This window comes from Aedes aegypti, chromosome 3 (genome assembly GCF_002204515.2).
Source record: "Aedes aegypti strain LVP_AGWG chromosome 3, AaegL5.0 Primary Assembly, whole genome shotgun sequence".
Lineage (NCBI taxonomy): Eukaryota > Metazoa > Arthropoda > Insecta > Diptera > Culicidae > Aedes > Aedes aegypti.
This window is the reverse complement of record NC_035109.1, coordinates 396,513,456-396,533,998: the sequence shown is the minus strand read 5'-3', so window position 1 is coordinate 396,533,998 and position 20,543 is coordinate 396,513,456. Positions and strand designations below refer to the sequence as shown.

The 20,543-nt window shown below is 36.6% G+C and overlaps 2 protein-coding genes across 2 annotated transcripts in view; both read left to right on the top strand.

The window, feature by feature from the left end:
- LOC5567899 (hybrid signal transduction histidine kinase B) overlaps positions 1 to 8,100 on the top strand; it is a 31,658-nt gene extending 23,558 nt beyond the window's left edge. The window contains exon 5 of the mRNA XM_001651888.2: positions 6,756 to 8,100. Coding sequence (XP_001651938.1) covers positions 6,756 to 6,905 — 150 coding nt within the window. The 3' untranslated portion in view covers positions 6,906 to 8,100. The remainder of the gene's footprint in view (positions 1 to 6,755) is intronic.
- Positions 8,101 to 9,721: 1,621 nt separating this feature from the next.
- On the top strand, positions 9,722 to 20,506 carry LOC5567900 (MAM and LDL-receptor class A domain-containing protein 2). Its single transcript, XM_021854932.1, has 4 exons — positions 9,722 to 9,970; positions 10,043 to 10,258; positions 18,644 to 18,979; positions 19,041 to 20,506. Exons 1-4 carry the CDS (start codon positions 9,877 to 9,879, stop codon positions 20,444 to 20,446), a joined length of 2,052 nt encoding a protein of 683 aa, XP_021710624.1. The 5' UTR covers positions 9,722 to 9,876; the 3' UTR covers positions 20,447 to 20,506.
- The last annotated feature ends 37 nt before the right edge of the window (positions 20,507 to 20,543 follow it).

Genomic DNA, 20,543 nt, shown 5'->3' with positions numbered 1-20,543 from the left:
GTAGCGAGTCACTTTTTAGTGACTTGATCACTTTTTTTAAGCCAGTCACTTTAAAGTCTCTTTTTTGAAGCCATTTCAACTAAAGTCACTTTTTTCGTCAAAAAGTCACTTTTTTCAACTATTTTGAGCTATTTTTTGAAAGAAAAAAATAAATCGACCATTTTTAATATAGATTAGGTTTTAAGTAATCCCCGGAACAACATCATGTCAATTTCAAAATATTAATTAATGGTTTTCTTCAGACTAAAAGCTTATCATACTTCTGAGGACAGACTTCGTTTGCAAACCTAACCATTTAAAATGGCCGGATAGACCTTGGCTAGAGTATACTTCCATTTTTCTCATGCTCAAGCATCTATTTGGAAATGTATATTTTCGATGGTTTCTAGCTGGGGGATGCAAACTGGAAATCAACGAGCAGCCAGGCCGCTGTCTTAAATTTTCGTAAAAATGACCTGAGTGTGCCAAGAAATGTACGGTTATGATTTCATCACGCTAAAAAATGTTATATGACCACCAACTGCTAAGAAAAGCTGTACTTGATCTAAATTATGCATGAGTATTTTACAACTATTCTAAAATATGTTTCTAACTAACATACGGCTAGCAACTTTCTGATTTAGTATATTTATTGGGTTGATTGCCCACACTGAAATGTTGAAGATTTGTGTGAAGTATTTTAAGGGTGCACTTTTACTGTGGTTTTCTGCGAGACAACCAAACAAACAACGGTAAGCACTCGTGGAAAAGTTTCTGTTCAATTTGAACTACCTAAATGTTCAAGTCCGCTTCCCCTAGGTTTCTAGGAATAAATTTTGAAAGAACCTCTTTCGAAGCTTTTTGAAAATGCTTGCAAAACATATATTAATGGGTTAATACATAAGAATAATAATACAAAAAAGCTTCAGAGAATACATCGATTTTATTGAACCGTTAATGAAATCATGCATGTTTTCTTCAAATAAATGTGGGGAGTCTTATTGCCATTTTTAATTCACTTCGACAGGAGGCACTGAGTTTATATTTAACAATAATATGCGCGGTATTAAAGTATTTTTATTACACAGTTTACGACAGTTTGACCGACTATAATCCCCAATTCCAAGTGAATTATGAAAGTGTCCAAGTAATTTTGATTGCAATATTAGAAGCTTAGTGATAATAACTACTTCAACAACATAACTCAGAAGAACAGCCTATTAAACCTATCGTCTTTATGGCAAATGTCCATTCGAACAAATGTACCTCCCATTAAACTTACTGATGGAAAATTGTAACCATTTGTTTTTAGTCGGTGTTCGAAAGACGAGCCTTTGATACATTAGTATTTAGCATTATTTCAATCATATTCGATCATCTATTTATTTTTAGTTTGAAATAATGATTAATGGTCAAATATTACATTTTCCGTAATATTGATCTGCACAAAATATTGACCTTGAAGCGTTAAAGTAAAATCTACTAAAGTTAAATAGAAAGTATTCTGTGAATTTTACATATGATCGTACTTCATCTATACGCTTATAATTTTCTAGACCAAATCTTAAATTCTTATCGATTTGAAGTCATGGAACAGTTTTGGGATCTTCATAGTTTACAATGAATTCAATTCATGCAATTTTTAAGATGCCATTTGTTTGGGATTGAAATCAATAGTTTTAATTTCACAAATAAGCCAAATTCGTATTAAAATTTACATTACTAAATAAAATACTTTGATGATATAAAAGACACAAACGTTGATCTTTTTCAAAGTATAGTTCTAAAACTTTGAAGAGATTGAAAATCTGCTAAAAAAGTTTAATTCTTGTAAATGTTAACTTTTCTGTTTAAAACAATTGCAAACAATATCTTGAAATTTATTGTTTATTTCCAAATTTGGTACTTCCACAAAAATTTCGAAATTTGGTACCCAACGAGACTTACTACCTTCAGTAGATCATATTCTTCTTCATCATAAAACAGTGTAATAGAACTGAAATAAAACTTATTACGTTTTGATTTTGAAGTCACTTTTAGTCACTTTTTCGAGGATAGGAAGTCACTATTTAGTCACTTATTTCCCAAATCTGGTCACTAAAATAACTTTTTTCAGCACCACTTTTTGCTACCAGCCCTGCCAAAACGGAATACGGACCGCTACCGGAATCATGAAAACACCCCAGTACGGAATCCTATACATCGCCTTCATTTCCTTGGCTGAAGCTGCTCCGCGATATTCCTCGACAAGGATCCTGTTCTCTTTCGGTTTTGCGATCGGCGGAAAATAGCCACGAAGATTTTACTGCGCTGCAGCATATTCTAATAATTCCTCGATAATCGATACCCATAGAAGGTGGACCTAATTCGAATATGGCAAATGAGGAGCTCCTGCAACCTCGGCACAGGAACTCCTCCGGTTTTTCAGTAGAGAGCGAATGATTTGCTTCCACGCAGTGGTATTTTCGTCGTCAGTTTTCATCTGATTACAAAACCGAAAGAACAGGACCCATTTTGAGAACTATTCAACCGGAGAACCAGTAGCTTCATGCGAACGATATGGAGGATCGTTATGATGGTTGTGGATGGTTCTCTTCCCCCTTCAAATTAGTTGAACTTCGGTGATGGCAAATGTTTTGGGGGAGTCTTGCAAAAAACAAATACGGGGAAATATGTATTCGCCATTCGCACGCAATTAAACTATGTTTCCTATATGGTGGAACCTGTAAATATAGATATTTTGACGACCAGCACCAAAGTGGTGTCCTGGGATGGATGTGGGAATTCCTGCCACCATAGAAGTGGCATCAAAGGAGAAGATAGACCGTTTCACGCTTGACATAACCTCGAAACTTCGAATAAAACTAAAGTCAACGATTCCGGCAGTGAATGTCAACTCCATATAAAAGTGTAAACAATTCCTGCAGGAAATGTCAAAGAGCAGGACAGTCAATTGGCCATGATGAGAGAGCAACAGAGATAGCAAATTTTTCGTCACCATGCACCATGCCAAAACAGAACAAACACATCCGAATCCGAAGAGCAACAAAGTGGAGACCGCGGAGGAACAGCTGATCAAAATTCACCGCAACGTGGAGATAAATTCATAGGGGAAAAAGGGGTTCCCAAAAACGTCGGAGAGATATAAATTGTAGGGGACCGTGGGGTAAACTACTGTGCCGCCAGTTTTTCGTTGTTTTTCAATAGTTAGAGGCTACAAAACATATGGGTTCCTTGGGAAAGTTTGTCCAGTAAATTAATAGAAAGCTTATGAGCAAATAATATTTTTTCACGGAAATGGTCTATTATAGCACTTGACTTACTGAACAATTATATCGAGGTCATCATCTCTCTAAATGATCAGGATCCAGAGATTTTTGTAAAACATCCTAGTTTCGATGAAGAGAAAGTACAAAGTAGAACAGCGCGACAGCATTCGTGGCCATAAACCTTCGAACATTCAGTTTCTCTCACTGGCCACCGAGCATCGACACTGATGTTTGTAATCCACTCACTGATCGCGCTACGCTCAGTTCTCAAATTTCTCAAACTTCCAACACAAGCGCATGGAAGATTGGCCTAGTCGAAAACTGTCAAAATGCATGGGAAATAATTGAAAACGTAAATTACTTGCAAACAGGAAACTTGATCGAAAAAGTGGTGATTAGAAACCAAGCGTATTGTAAATATATAACTTTTTATGTTTCATCATCATCCATGGTATTTTTTCGCTTCTGGATTTCTTTTTTACGGTATTCATTTAAATGAAATAACTTAATTTAACTTGGATTTGAAGTGAAATGTGGCTGTAGTTTGACCTAAATAGAATAAATAATATTTCTAGAAAATCTGTAACTATTTGTTCTACATTATCCTTACATCTTATCACAATTACTTCATTTGGCAAAGAAGGATCTAGAAGTAGATGTTTTCATTTGGATACTAAGCCTAAAAGCAGGCTCTGTTTCAGCTGGGACGTTAAGGCTAGGCTAGGTATTAAGAAGAGGAGAATAAAGAAGACTTCAATTACACTGCGGAGCACGGTTTTGTCTCAAACAACAAGTTTTTTGTAACATAGAATATCATCTACTGACATAATCGAATAGTTCGTAAATCGTCCACATAGGTTGCGCCATAATCTAACTTTTTACTGTGACATTCTAGAGATTTGGCATGTTCCGCAAAGTTGTTCATTTCGATAAAATAAACAACTTTCTCGAAGACATCCAAATTCCACAGCCATATTCGTCTGGTACAGTTTTTGGAAGCTTTCCATTTAAGTAAATCACCGGAATTTATACATAAATTTAAGGTTCAATAACCTAATAGTTCTCAGAACCGAAGGAATCTCCAAATTGCTACCTTTGATCTTAATCCTCAGTTTGAAAACATCCAAGGATCGATCAACGTTCTTTCCGACTAAAAACGAATCTACAAGCTTATGACAAAAGATAGTGCGCTCTGAAATTCAAGTATTTAAAGAAATCGACAGGAATATGCCTTATAATTTGATTTTCTTTAGTAATACATTCACAAAATAGATAACTCACCTTGAGCCATGATGACGACAATTAACTGACACATGATCAAATTATTCATGTGACTCGTCTGTAATCAGTGTCGATCAAAGTAAGCAGGTATATTTCAGATGTCACACGCCGACTGCCTCCAGTCACATAGAGTGACAACTGTCAAGAAACTCGAGTGATAGAGCCGTGTCGAGCGATTTTTTTGGTCGACAGTGACTCCAGTCGAGTCGTTTTGATCGATTCGACTTATAAAATAGGGCCCTTAATCTACACTTCCATATACAATACTCGATATCAACTCAAGGAACTTCTTTAAAACTGATAGATGACAGATGAAGACACATGGGATGCTTATACAGTTAATTCTCCCTTACTCGATGTATCGTATCTCGATATCGAGTTAGAGAACCATAGTAAAGGTTGGTTTTCATGGCTAACTCGATGGTTCCTTCAATATCGAGTCGACGGCAAATTCGGTCTAGTTTCAGGAATTTACATGGCCATGCGAAACATCTCCCAGGGCACCTGGAACCTATTATACAGTGGTCATATAAATAAGTTGCTCTTTAAATGCTTCTAGTAGAATCACCTTCAAAAATTTGGATGTGTATTTCCATATTGATGTGTTTTCGGGCATGTTTTGAATTGGCCACATCCCTGGGGGCACCTGGAACCTACTATAGAGTGGTCATGGCAGCCGGTGGTGCTGGAAATGCGTCGGAAAGTATAACCTTTGAAAATCATGAAGTTTGATGCCCATATTGATATGATTCCAGGTATGATCCTAATTGGCCACTTCCCCCAGGGCACTAGGAACCTACCATAGAGTGGTCTGTGCATCTAATGGTTAAAACATGCTGGAAACATCATTCTGAAGGTTGATGCCCACTTGGATATAGCTTCGGGTGATCGAAAATACAAACATGACTGACCATGTTTTCCGGAACCAGTTTTACGGATAGGGTCATATTTCTGAAGATTTTCAACGAATCTTAATGCGTTCGGAGGCATTCAACTTCCTTTTCTAGTTTCTAGGAAAATTATAAACATTTATACAACTTTACACAGCACAAAAATACAAGCGATAGAAAAAAATACATTTGGACATGACCTCGGAAAATCCGGAACATATCCGGAGTCCAGTGGCCAATATGCATAACCAAGAAAGTTCCTGAAACTATACCAAATTTGCCGTCCACTGCTTGTGGATGCATTTAATTTCTTCCATTTTTCATAAAGTTACAAGCATTTTAATTTATAGGCAAGAGTTCGAATCTAATGTGGGGCAAAAGTTCGCTGGCTAAAACACAAAATATCGATCCTTTTATGACAGGCATGCCTTACACCAGCCGTAAACTTAAGTTTAACGAAAAATACACACTAAATTTTCATCAAAAAATTGTCCAAAACCGAGTTAATTGTAATATACTCAAAAATAGCAGTTTTTCGCAAAACTAAGTGGAAATGTAAAACTTTAGTGACAATTTTCACACGATCAGACAAATTTAACTAAATTTGAAGATAATATGTGGATTTTAGGCAATTTGCAAATTTTTCCGTGATTTTATACATGGGTGGAACTTTTGCCCACTGATTCGAACTGTTGCCCCACTATGGGCCAAAAATTGTTTTTAAACATTTATGCAAAAACTAATACACCTCAAAGCAACCTTATGATAGGCCTAGAAATGCCCTTACAGACAATTTAAGGGTAATTCAAAACGAAATTTCTGTAAAATTTCAAGTTCGAGTGATTAAACACATTTTTCAGTGTAGGTTTTTGAATCTAGTAATGACCTATAACTCCTTTATATATCGTTTTTCTCTAAAACTAATCGTTTTGGAGTTATATTTTTTTCAAATAATTTGCGTTTAGAACTCATCAGCCCTTTTCACAAGTTACTCTTGAGTCAGAATAGTCACATTATTAATGAAAACACCTGTCCTTTTTCTTAATTCTGGCGTTACGTCCCAACTGTGATAAAACCTGTTTCTCAGCTTAGTGTTTTTGTGAGCACTTCCACAGTTATTTACTGAGAGTCTTCTTTGCCAACTGGCCATTTTTGCTTCGTGTGGCAAATACAGCAAAAAAAAAAATAAAAAAAAAAAATAAAAAATTCAAATGCAGCCGCTCTACCAAACCAAAAGCTTATGTAAAATTTAGTAGAAGATTATAGAGCACGTTTTCCGATCATTTCAACCCGTCCTAGATTTTACAGGAACTAACATGGCATACTTTTCTTCCAGGAAACGAACAAAGTGCTTAGTATATGGAATACGCTCTCGATAGCCCGCAGTGTTGGTGCTATTTTCGGATGGATTGTGATTGGTATGTCGCCGGACCATGATCAGCTCTACGAGCACCTGCTAGAAATGGAAAAATATCAACTTCAGTAAGCCGGGGACAAACAATGAAATCGACGATAATAAGCCCCTCACTATCGACTACAAGTTAAGTCTAATCTTCGTTAATAGCAAGTAATTGTAAAAAGGACCCTGTAAATACTACAATTAAGGAACTTAGCTATTGGGGCAGATACGAAGCATAAAAGCAAACATAGAGCATTCAATACCAGTAACCTAATCGAAGCCGCAAGGCTCGAACATCATTGTAACAATAAACCAGCAACATAAAAGGAGAACTAAAGGACTACAATAGGATATGCGTTGACGAAGACAAACCGATCGAATTAACGCTAATCGTTGTGTAACAAATTTATCCAAATCGAGAAAATCTCGTCAACCAAACATAACCGATCACCGGCAATAATGTATCCATCATTGAAAATGTTAAAGTTATCCGTATCTTTCTCATTCGGACAAGGATCAATTTAGACACTTGACTCTCCACACCATGATTAACCATGAACTCGAATACCGTCAGTATATCTTTGCCTAGCTCTTCGACAAACATAAAACAATCATTAGAGGAACCCCATCTTGTTCTGTTATCCATTAGGCTGTAAACGATAATCCTTGCAAATCAATAGGTTCATAAAATAAACCGTAGCTAAGAAACGTTGAGTAGGGAAATCGGCCATTTTGCAAGTATGCTATGGCAATGGACTGAGATAGGACAAAATTACAATTATAGAGAAATCACGGTTACTTGCAAGACTATACAAAAAATGTACATGTGAATGTTGAAAACAATGAGATAATCATATGATAGCGGACGGAACGTATCGAAGTATAAGATAAACATGATGGAACTGTGGATGATAGAATCTTCCGACTCCAGAAACATAGTGAATCCAGAGTGAAAGTAAACTTTCCTACATGTGTATACAGAAACAATCTGAACTAGCTTAATGTACGACACAAACTAAACACACTCACACACATCAATCAGTAGAGCGAACGTGCGCTAGCCTCTGGCTATGGATACTCAGATCAGAGAGCGTTCCGTAAAAGATAGTGCAGGCTTGCTAACAATGTTAATATTTCTACAAAGCTATATATTCTAGAGAGAAAACTCACATACCAAAACAAACAAGTAGTGAAAGTGCATATTACTGGATTATTCCTTTTTTTTGTTGGAAAATTGCGTTAGAAAATACACACATCACAATAAATGGGATACAAGCATTGACGCTGGTGGGTTTTATTTGAAACTGATGACGACTACCTACTGTCCATTCTGAAATTTTGGCAGTTTTATTCAAGTGGGATCAAAGGAACTATCGACGCAATCATGAAAACCAATTTTACTATGATTCTCAAACTCGATATCGATACACGAAATATCGAGTAAGGGATATACCTATATATACTATATACCATTTAATTCCACTAGAGTTTGTGTTCTTTGACAGATACGCGTAGGGTAACGTATATAACTTGGACATGCATATAATTTGGACAGGCTGCTTGTTCTATGCTCATTTACAATGAGATGATGAGGAATTTATGTACGGAAAATCATGTATTGCATTATTAATACACTATGCTACTTAATAATGATGGCCAATTCCATAACAATTACAAATTGGCTTCAAAAATATCAAAACTGTAAATTGTATCAAAAGAACACCTGTGAAACCTACGAATGCAAGAGGATGTATGTTTCAAGAACATACTTTAAACGCAATAATAGCGCTCAGAATAAGCATTCATAAAAAGTTTAAAGGCGGCAATATGATAAATATGTCTAAAATTGAAGCAAAGTTCATCTAAAATCTTATCATTAGAATATAAGGCATAAATCAGGTGGTGTCCAAAATAGATTACGGTTTTTGTTCAGTAGATATAATTTGGCCATCTGATGAAACGCACTGGAATGTCGCATGCATACATATTTGCAGGCGTATTTCGTGGATCTGATGATATTTGCTTCCATAAATGAAATTATTGATTATCACTAATATACACATCCAATAAGCGAAAAAATGCATAAGTCACATGTAAACTCTTCAAACATTATGATATGATCGTCCTTTTAAGAAACCATTGAATAGATAGTGAGATAACGCCCCTGTCCAAATTATATTCACATGAGGGTGTCCAAAATGTATATTTGATGTCCGAAATGTATAACAGACAGGCAATTAAAAAACGCTATTTTGGCACCTATTGCTACAGTTTGTAAGCTTTTTCTCTCCAGAAACTCAGAAAACAATGATAAATTAAGCATATAAGTATCATAACATAATAAAATATTAGTATCTAAGGCAGTTAATCGATCGCCGTTTCCAAACATATCCTTAGCCTGTCCAAAATACATAATTTACCCTATTTCGATCTCAACTGTATGGCCGTCTTCAGAGTAGACGAGTCTAGTAGACGGGACTGGCCGTCTTCAGTTGAGGTCGAAATACGCGAATCTGTGAAAGAACACAAACTCTAGTGGAATTAAATGGTCTAGTACTAAGTTTGGATTTCAATTACTTATGGTATTCCACTTAACAGTTACAAGATTTATTATTATTAAGAAAATGACTCTTCTCAATGTTCATCTGAAAGTTGAAATCATCATCATTTGGGAATATTCAAATTAGTCACATCTTCGAGCTTCAGTTGTTTTTCTTGAAGGTATCAACTTATCGATGGCACCGCATGCGTCAAATCCAATAACAAAACAACTTAATTATCTCTGTTTTCTTCCTCAGAGACAGATCTAGGTGGAAACATTTTGCATAGTTTCTCCAGTTTAGCATATATTTCACTCTAGTGTTCTCTCCGGCAGTGAGAACACAACAACTCTTATCAATTTCATTCCTTTCTACTTCCCTCTTCTTTCGGAAGGACGGCCGAAAGCACGATAAACCCTACTGTTTTCTCCATTCATTAAGTGTACCCTCCAATCTCGGTTCAGTTTCCTTCCGATTTTCAAGTCGATCAGTTGACTGGCTACACTTGTCCTTTGCAAATGTTTGCTCACTTATCAGAGGTTTCGATCTTGGCGGTGGCGCTATGGTTGGCACTGGAAATTTCTTCTACCACCGGCCTGGTCCAGTATCGGTGTAAGTTTAGCTGAACTGCTTATTTACGATTCGATTTTCCTCGAATAACGATCATGATTGATTTATTCGTAGTAACGCCGTTACGAACGGGAGGCCGACCGATGAAGCAGCCTCAACTGAAAAGCGGCCCTGAATGTCCGACGCCGTACTTCCCCAATGGAGTGGCCAAACCTCGTCAAAGGAACAAAATGATTCGATTCACGTGTGCCAGCGGATTCACGCTGGTTGGCAATATGTACTCCATGTGCGAGAAGGGGCGCTGGGATACTCCCATACCGATCTGCATCAGTAAGTTTTTGAAAATTCCCCGTACAGACAAACAGACATTACATTTGGAACGAATCTTGCTGCACAAAATGCTGTTTCGTGAAAAAAGCCTGCAGGAGGCGCTAGTGTGAAGCGTAAAGCCCGAAGAAAAACTCTGCGTGCACCCCTGGTTGTGAGATTTGAAACATAGTCAATTTAAAGTGATTGATTTTTTTTTAGTGCTACGTCTGTTCGTCTGTGCCCCAAAGAAGTGACTAATTGGAAATGGGGACTCTGGGTGAAGTTTTGAATCAGAAGATAGATAAAATTCAGAGCACCGTAATACGAGGTCAAATTTGTTTATTTTGGTACCGTAAAACGGGGTAACTTTGATAGTTTTTTCGAAGAAAACTTCAATATTTATGCATGCTGTTTCAAAGAATTATAATTTATATTTTTAAAACAAGTACTGACATCCTAGCTATCGATTGCACTTGATAGATTGCCAAAAGATTTATTCTGAATGGATGTATAATTTTTCATGTAATCGAAAGTCGGTTTTCTGTTTTGGGGTAACTTTGATAATTGAGTATAAATCGAACAAGATTGAATGAATTACGAAACATTTGTAGGGCGTTGCATACCTGCAGGCGTTTAACAATGTATGGAAATTTCTGACTTAGATTACAAATCAAGCGTGTGCTAGAATAAGGGCGTAAGTCGCATGATCGATTTCTCTTCATCGATCCTCTCTTCCGTTCATAAAGACGACAAGACGCAAGTTTGTCAGCAGTTTTTCACCTCAGGAGGCAAGATTGCATTACTGCCTAGCGTCCTGGAGTGAAAAAATGCCAACAAACCCGCATCTTGTCACCTTTATTCACAGAAGAGAGGATCGACGAAGAGAAATCGATCATGCGACTTACGCCCTTATTCTAGCACACGCTTGAAATATGGTCCCAGTTTGTGAAAATGGGTTTCGCTAAGAGATTTGAGACCAAATTCATGTTCTACTATAACTAGATTGTCATGGATAAGTGACAAACTCATTATGACTTTATCAAATAGTGGTCGTAGAACACATTGTTTGTAAGCGTTGCAAAAATGCTAAAATCTTGTAAGTTTTTAATATTTGCATAAAAATCCTCAAATGCACTTGATTCCAACGAAAATAGCTTTGACATGAAGTGTCATACTAACACTTTTTACTTTTGCATTCGATTTTCTTAACTGATTGACAGAAACTTCGTTATTTCGTTTAATATATTGGGGGTCTTGCGCTATCAAAGTTACCCGCATTATCAAAGTTACCCCGTTTTACGGTACCAATTTTTGTTTGCTTCCAAGGATACTGAATGTTTATTTGGCATCACATTCTATGTTTTCTAGTCGAGAGATGTCTGATGATGATTATAAACTTTTGTGTTTTCATCAAGGTTGATTTTAAATTACCGTAATCTGGGGTAACATTGATCAGTTTTTATAGTATTTTTGAAATATTTCTTTCAAAAATGCAAATGTTGTGAGTTTTATATTTTTAAAACAAGTACTGCCACCCATAGCTCGTGACTATATACTGTATTTTGTTTTTTGAGAGATTTAAACATGTTTACAGAAATGTTTTATGTCATTTTTTCATTTAGCTGAAATGGGGTAACATAGATCATCCATGTAAACAACGTTCGGTAATATTGAAAATGTCGTTACTTACTTAAATCATGACCCCTGAAGCCTAATTTGACGTCCAAACGCTTACATCTCATTCACTTTTTGAGTTATTTCAAAATTAAAAACACCTCGAACAGCGAAAAACGCCTGAGGGTAGGCAATTTCCTTAGGGAATTCTACATTCTTAATAGTAATTCGTTAATGTAGCCTAATTGAACATACTTATAAAAGTTTTGACAACGGAATCGCTTTTGGCGATGCCATTTATAGTGAGAACCACATTCTCCTTGAACATATCGCATGCAGAACTTATGTGAGACATGAATCTTCAGTAGTGTCATCCATAACCATTGAAATCATTGTTTCGCAAATTTGACAAATATACGCATAAAGTTAACGCAATTTTTGCAAAAACTTTAATTTTTAATAGCTTATAAATATAAGAAAGAGAAGCAACATTCATGCTTTGAAAATGTTTCATCAATAAATTTTGATACCAACTTATTACGAGATGAGTCATTCCGACCAATGTTACCCCGCTGATCAATGATACCCCGGATTACGGTATATATATTTATATTTTGAAGGTGTAAGTCATACGTTTGGAAAAGTCAGTATGCACTAATCGGCTAGTGGCAATCTGAGACGAGACTCGCGAAGACGGTCTTCTTTTTCTGTGATTGCTGAGTTTTTTTCTTATTCCACTTTGTGTTTATACCAATTATGCGCATGCTGTTCAAAACCTCACATGAACATCTCAGCAAAAAATGATTGAGTTTGCATCACATAGAATCATAAATAGCCGTTTGAGTGAGATTTCATGCCAGCAAACGTAGCAGACATTAAAAATAATTAATATTTTGCTTAGGTTTATCAGCAATTTTGGAAAAAACTGCTCCGCCGACTGAGGTTTTTAATAATAGTTTACTTTGAACACAATACTTTTCACTTTTTCAGCCATAAAAACGGTGGGCTGCATTTGACGTTTCATGAGAGGGGAATCTGGGCTGCATATGACGTTGATATTTTTCCTCTTCGCGAGTCTCTCTCAGGTGGTAATCATGCAAACATTGAGTGACTGAAATGTTTTATAAGCTTAAATATGAAATCCTGAACTTATTTTTGAAATCATGCTGCTTTACAAGCATAGTTTTTCGTTCATAAAATACGAACACATTTAGGCGTAATGATCAAAAAAGTCTAATAATGCAATAAAATTATTAAATACACGAGTTGTGAGAATTTATAACCTGTTGTTGTCGAATTATGCCATTGGTCCCAAAGCCAATTGTTTGCGTCTAAACCGTTAGTTCTAGATATATGGTGCCTTCGGGAAAATTTCTTCATATTTTTCAGACATATTTTAAGCGTTGTGTCATTAGGATGATCCGCTTGATTTAGAAGATCAGATTATAAACTGTTTTTCTGATGCACTTAGACCTGTACATTGTTTTTTGGTGCAACTTTTCCGAAGAACTGAAATTCCATGCTTCGCGAGTTATCATATTTTTTATCTAATAAATTAGGGTGGTTCCAAAAAACCAGTTTTTCTCGATCATTTTTCATAAGAAACATTCTACCAAAACTTTGTTCCGAGCACTTTTAGAAATATTAATAGCGCAACTTTTACTTCTCTTATGGTTGCCGAGTTATCAGAGATCGAAAAAATTGGTTGTTTTCAAATGTTTATAAGGTATAGGGTGTCCCAGAAAGTATGGGCACGACTTTACCATACTGTCATTCGGAGACTAGTATAGATAAAAATCTGATTTTCACACATATCATTCTTGTACTTATCAAGAGCAGATTATGAATTTTGGGTGATTTCTTCGCTACCTGTTTGTTGATAGTGTAACATTTCTGAAAGCTCTTCTTATCAGTTTTTCACAAATCGCGTTATGAGCGACTTTTTTGTACGAAATTTGTACTAGGTCATAAAGTACGTACAATAATCTCCTTGAATCCGAATATACTTGTAAAATTCTTAACAATGCAATATTTATATAAATAACGAATAGTTAAATTTCAAGAATTACGCGGAAAACGCCTAAATGTATGCAATTTCTTAAGGAATTCAATGATATCTAACAGAAATTCAATTATTTCAACCATATGAGCTAATTGTTAGAGTTTTGGTGATGAAATCTGGTTTGGGGATATATCTCAAGCATCCTCACAAAGTTTCAGGTTTATACCATGTTCAAATCCTTGCTTATAAATAGAAGTTCATAGGTGTTTGTCAATACTGCACCGTGCATGATTTTGAAATTTGAACGTTATTTTCATAGAAATAAACATTCTTTAACGCAAAAAACATCACAACACACAATTCGACAATAGTTACGACAAGCAACGTTCATTTACTGCAGCTTACATTGATATTTGTGCTCCATTACGAATAAATAAAATAGTGTGATACGATGATCAATTTTTGCCCTTCTGATCAATTACACCCGATTTTACGGTATTTACAATCAAATTTATGTTTTTTCTACAATTTAATATATTGTCTTTCATGTTCTGCATAGCTTTGGAAATATTTCAGAGTTTGAAATTTTGATATCTTGGCGTAGATGTGCGTGGAATATGTCTAAAGCATCTTGTGAAGAATCCAAATGGTCCCGACTAGAATTCTCAAGATCACGTTTAGGATTCCAACAGGAATTTACAAATGCTTCGCTAGAAATTTTGATATTATTGCATATGATCTTAAGATTCCGCTGCGATATTGGAAAAAAGTCACTGATCTCCAATGACAATTTTCACAGGTTTATTTTTTTCTAAGCTACCACATCCCACATCCCACCTTTTCAAATCCCCCATGATTTCATCAGAAATATTCAAAATACCGTTAAAAATTCACAGTACCTCGTTAGAAATATACAGGACGCCCTAGAAATCTTCAGAGTTTATCAGGAATTATCATATTTTGCTCAGCGTCCCCAATTATCATTTATACATTCTCAGTATTTCACAAAAATATCCAAGTGTCCGCTAGGAATCTCCAAACATCCTCAAGAATCCTATGAAAATTATATTTTGAATTTGTTTATCGGCATATTGGTCTATTTTGCTCGAAGTAAGAGGGAGCATGGAGAAGAAAGCAATGAATACTAGATGGATAACCGTAAGGGAACGGCGAGAGAAATTGGATTAGATGTTGAAGAGGGCATACCATATGAAATAGTATTACTTGAAACATCCTTCCTTGTGGCTAACGTACCCTATGAAAACAGCTTGGTTATGTTTTGAGAATGTCACTATCAAGACAGCCTAATAGAAGATATATTCGATTTTTATATGTCTAAGTTTTTTGATAAAAGCCCATATATTTTTCAATAGAAAAACTGGAAAATTGTCTAAAATCCACATATTCTCTTTAAACTTAGCGAAATTAAAATAAATTGATCATGCGAATAAAAGTCAACAAAATTTCACGTAAAATAGCGAAAAACTGGTAGGGAGACTTATGGCTTCGTCACCACTCGACTATTATCGGCAATCAAATTTCAAACGCCAAATACACCGTATTTTTCAATCAAAACACATCAATGAAAACATTCAGATGATTCTTTGTTCTGCCCGCTTCTCGCTGACGAGATCTCCGAGACTAAACAAACAACATCACCAGAGATGTCATCAATTCAAATGAACACGCCTCAAAATGCGGCTGTTTTGGAGCTGCCGAAGAGATTCACCAGCAGCTCTTATGGGAAAGTTGCCGAAGAGAATGAGGCTGCCGACAATAGTCACACTGACAAGAGATGTTCGCAGCGTTGAAAAAACGTTTCCAAAAGCATTTTGACAAGTCTGTCGGTGCGAATCGATAGAGGATTGAGCAACGCATAAATGTAAACAGACAAGCACGGAATTTGTCTGCTGATGTGCGACAAAATTACAAAAGAATCACGGCACCGACTTAGACTGCCGAGAATACGTAAGTTCCCCTATTTTGAATTGACAAATTTTGGGTAAATTTTTGATAAAAGTTCAGAGTGTATTATTCTGGAAGCAAAACCTTATGACTGGTTTTAAGCATGCGTGTCACAAAAGTGTCGAAATTGCAGTCAGCGAACTTTTTTTTCTAAGTTCGTTTGAGACAATCAATTTTAAAACTGTCACAACTAAAAATGGGTATGATGGTTGACACACACCTGCAGGTTCGTTCAGCAAAATTTTTGCCAATATGAAGGTTCACTGTGTGGTACTTATTTCTTATCCAATGTTAAAATTCTTCTGGAAATATTGTTTATTTCACTAAGCTTGAACCTTTGCCCCACGTTACTCTAATGTTTTATTAAACTCAAAATCGTAACACTTTCAGGGTTTATGAACAACTTTCAGGGTTCGACAAAATGTCGAAAGGACAAAAAGTCGAAATTGTGTTACTTGATGGTGGTCTCTAACACCTCTCTAAATTAAAACTACAAATGAACTTTAACACTTCACTTTTTGCAAAAAAAATAAAATACTAAAATCACTAAGGTGAGCAAATACCCTTTAAACTCTAATATGTGTTGCTTATCTTGACAGATAGGCCTATTTCGTCTGCGACTTACAGACTTCTTCAGTGTCGAGTGCTCGACTTCATAGGCCTATTTCGTCTGCGACTTACAGACTTCTTCAGTGTCGAGTGCTCGAAATAGGCCTATCTGTCAAGATAAGCAACACATATTAGAGTTTAAAGGTATTTGCTCACCTTAGTGATTTTAGTATTTTATTTTTTTTACAAAAAGTGAAGTGTTAAAGTTCATTTGTAGTTTTAAACATACTCTAATAATCCCTCCCAAAGTTTAATATAAAAAAAGTGTAGCTCTCTAAATTGTCGAATGCCAAAACGTCGAAAGGACAAAACGTCGAAAGCGATGAATTTGCAACATTGTTTGATAGACAACTTTTCTTACATTAGAATCTATTAAATATGCTCTGAATTACGTTTTGCACATAATAAACTATTGATTGACAATTCGAGTGACAATTAAAAGTACGGCAGCCAAAATTATGGCGAAGTTCGGCGCCGACATTCTTATTAGTGCTTCGCTGATGCATAAGGAATGCCTCCGTCGGCGTGGCACTTCGTTAGAATGCCGACGCTGAACTTCGGCGAACTTTTATTGATGATATTTCATTTCTCTTATGCACTTCGGTCTAAAATTAATCTGAATGCACGATATTTTTTCGAAAGAGGATTCTAAAAATAATTGCGTTTCCTTCAATTTATTTGTTTTCGACGTTTTGTCCCATCGAAGTTTTGTTCTTTCGACGTATTGGCATTCGACGTTTTGTCCTTCGACGTTTTGCCACCCAACCGCTTGATGGGAAATGTTTCCTTCTCAAAAAAGATTTGCGACCTTATGTCCCTTCTTCTTTATTCATCGAACTTTTGTCTTTCGACCTAACTTTTCCATGCATCATAGGTTTAATTAGCTATTTCACTGTACGATGGACACAATTTAGGTGTTACGTCTGTTTGTCTGTGCTTGTACCTTCCAATCGAAGCTTACGGTTTTTAAATTTTACTCAGACATGCAGCCTGGCCGTAGAAAACGACCGGTGATAACAGATTCGATGGATACTTTTTTATGATGATAACGGTCTGGGGAGGACTGTGTGGGGGTTTCGCATTCATCAATATTAGAGTGCTGCTTACTTTTCGAAAGTTCTCATAACCAAAAACTCGTGTGCACTTCTGAATTTCAATCACATCAAAAGATAAACCATTAAGTTTGAGCCGATAAGATAATAAGATTTAGAGAGGGTGAAAGCAACTTGAAGGTAAATTTTCAAGTCCTAAAATATTGTATCAAGTTAAGTATACATAATGTTGTTGTTTTCTAACCAATTTTGTAACTTTCAACATCATTCTTTTCAAAATCAATTTATAAGTTTGTAGAACATCAAATTTGCCTAAAATCAAAAATAGTTCAAATTTTTCCCTATTTTACTAAAAAAATCAGCTTTGTTTCACCATAACTTCATAAATACTCAACCGAGTCCAAATATTTGAACATGCTTTCAAAGACGATTGGTTGTTTTTCAAAAGTGCCTATAACACATGTAGTTCAAAAATCATTTAGCTTAGTAATTTGATCAGAACTACCCAAAAACAAAATTGTTTTTTTTATTAAACTTTAAAACTAAAGCAATTCTTAACTATCTTTATGACAAAATTCTTTTTGCATCTATTATAAAAATAAATGCACTATTCGACTCGTAGCTATAACTGTATGGCTTATGAACTTCAGTTTAGAAGTGAAAGCGTTATCTTTGGCGCAACAACTTAATCAATTCGAAGAAATTTGATTTTGTTTCTATTAAAAAACATGGTTTTGGGTAGTTTCTATTCTTAGTTCATAGACAGCATAAATTTTAAATTAAATGTGTTGGCAGATAACTAAGCAACTTCAAAACAGCGTGTAAAGAGATTTGGAATCAGTTGTATATTTATGAATTTCTGTTCAAATGAAGCTGATTTCTGTGTTCAAAATGGCATTAATGTAGAAAAAACTGCATTGAACTAGTTTTTTATTTTGACGCTCTACAAAACAATTGAAGTGAATCTTTAGCATCAGTTACAAGTTGAAAATAAAGGTTATCAATACTCCACTAAAGGTAACATTTCATAACTTGTTAAATCTTTATTTTGGCTCAACCTTTGAGTTTTCTCCTTTTATGTGATTTGAATTCAGAAGAGTAGACGAATTTTTGTTTTTTAAACTTTGAAAAAAAAAGCCCTAAACGAAATCTTTTATTTTTTAGGATCGGGATGTCCCGATTTAGAACTCGTAGCTAACGGACAGATCTCCTACGAGTACGGACAGGCGGCAGCAATGCTGTTCTGCAGCAGTGGCTATCAAGTGGCGGGCGCTTCCAAAGCCTACTGCAATGGCACCCACTGGGATCGGCCTTTGGGAAATTGTCGCGAGACCGGCATTGGAGTGGAAACGAGTTGCGACTTTGAGGCGCCGGATCTCTGTGGATGGATGAACGAAGCCACGCATGATTTCGATTGGAAGCGAAGCGATGGAATTGTCCACCCGAAAGCGTTGAAGACTGGACCGAAGTTCGATCATACGACTGGGTCTGCGCTAGCCGGTAAGTAGGAGTGTAGTGGAAAATGAAGATAAGCATGAGTTAACTTATGGTATTACCTTAGGTCATTTCATGATGGTTGATTCGGTGGAGCAGTTTACCAACGAAACGGCGCGCTTGCTGTCTCCGATGTATCCAGCCAATTACAGTACGAATGCATGTTTTTCTTTCTATTATCATATGTATGGAGATGGTGTCGGCACGCTATCCGTGTACGTGAGACCAGCTTCGCAACAACTCGATAGTTACAGTTCAAAGGACGCCATCTTTAGTTTGAAGGGCAATCAACGTAATGTGTGGAATGAGGGCTACTTTGATCTAAAGCAGTTCTCAGAAGAATTTCAAATAGTGATAGAAGCATCGCTGGGTATGAAAGCTAAGAGTGATATTGCTATTGATGATGTGAGCTTACTGTACGGTGAAGACTGTCGCCCAATGGCCGAAAGTGAAGATGAAGAAATAACTCCTGAGGTGCTCCCACCAGATGTACCTAGTGATGACAATATATTCAAGCTTGGATCATGTGAAAACCGATGTGGTGTGAATGTCTCGTCTGTTGTAACCATTCCTGATACAAGCGTGAACTTCGTGCAATGCGATTGCTTTGAAGGCTGTGTTGATAGCAAAACATGTTGCCCCGACTATGCCGAACGATGCGTTTTCAATGAAACGGCCTTTGCAGCTTCGACTATCTCTACAAGTACCAAGATACTCCCTTCAACTACAGAAACGACACGTCCAACAACAACACCAACAACGTCGACGACTACCACGACAATTCGTACTACTCAACCTACCACTAAGCCTACGACCACTCCTACCAAACCTACAACAACTTCAACGAGACCCACCACTCCGCGATCAACATCAACTACAGCAGTTCAAACCTCCTCATCGACCACTATCAAAACCACATTAAAACCCAAAGTGCCAACTACGACAACCACCAAAAGCTACAATCTAAGGCCTAGGAATATCACAACCACCTCTTCCACTACGACCAAACCGATGCTACTTCCCATGGTTCGCACACGCAGACCGACAACCTCCACGACCACGACAACGTCTACCCCAACTACCGAAGAGGTCGTACTAAAGCTAGTAGCACGCTTCGGTGACGTCTCGAGTGAGGAATTCCCCGCATCCGTACTGGAATATGGCGACAACAAACCGAACTTGGCGCGAGTTTTTCTATTCTCCGGAATTGGCGTCGTTTCGTTCGGATGCGTCATACTGCTGATAGTACTACATATCCGGCGCAATTCGGGCGAAAACGTACTGAATCGCTTGAAGCAAAAATCCATGAAGAGCAAACTGGGAAGTAATGAAGGGTTCGAAGACGTACGCTTCCTAGCGGCTGATGAACATCTGGATTTTAGCCTCCCGGACGATGAAGTGGAAGAAGCCGTCGAAGGCGGCGACGGAAACAATGACGCAGAACAGAAACCCAGCAAAAAGGGGAAGAAATAGTGATAGCGTAGGACATGCAGTGTAACTTATTTTGAATAAATTCTTTTTTGATAAAACCGACATGTAGTTGTTTTCATCTCATTCAGAACTTTCTCCA

Bases quoted from the DNA above. Each gene is read 5' to 3' on its own strand.
- LOC5567900 (XM_021854932.1), top strand. From the start codon at position 9,877: ATGTTTGCTCACTTATCAGAGGTTTCGATCTTGGCGGTGGCGCTATGG. The intron at 9,971-10,042 runs GTAAGTTTAGCT...ATTTATTCGTAG, and splicing joins CGGCCTGGTCCAGTATCGGT to TAACGCCGTTACGAACGGGA. The intron at 10,259-18,643 runs GTAAGTTTTTGA...TTTATTTTTTAG, and splicing joins TCCCATACCGATCTGCATCA to GATCGGGATGTCCCGATTTA.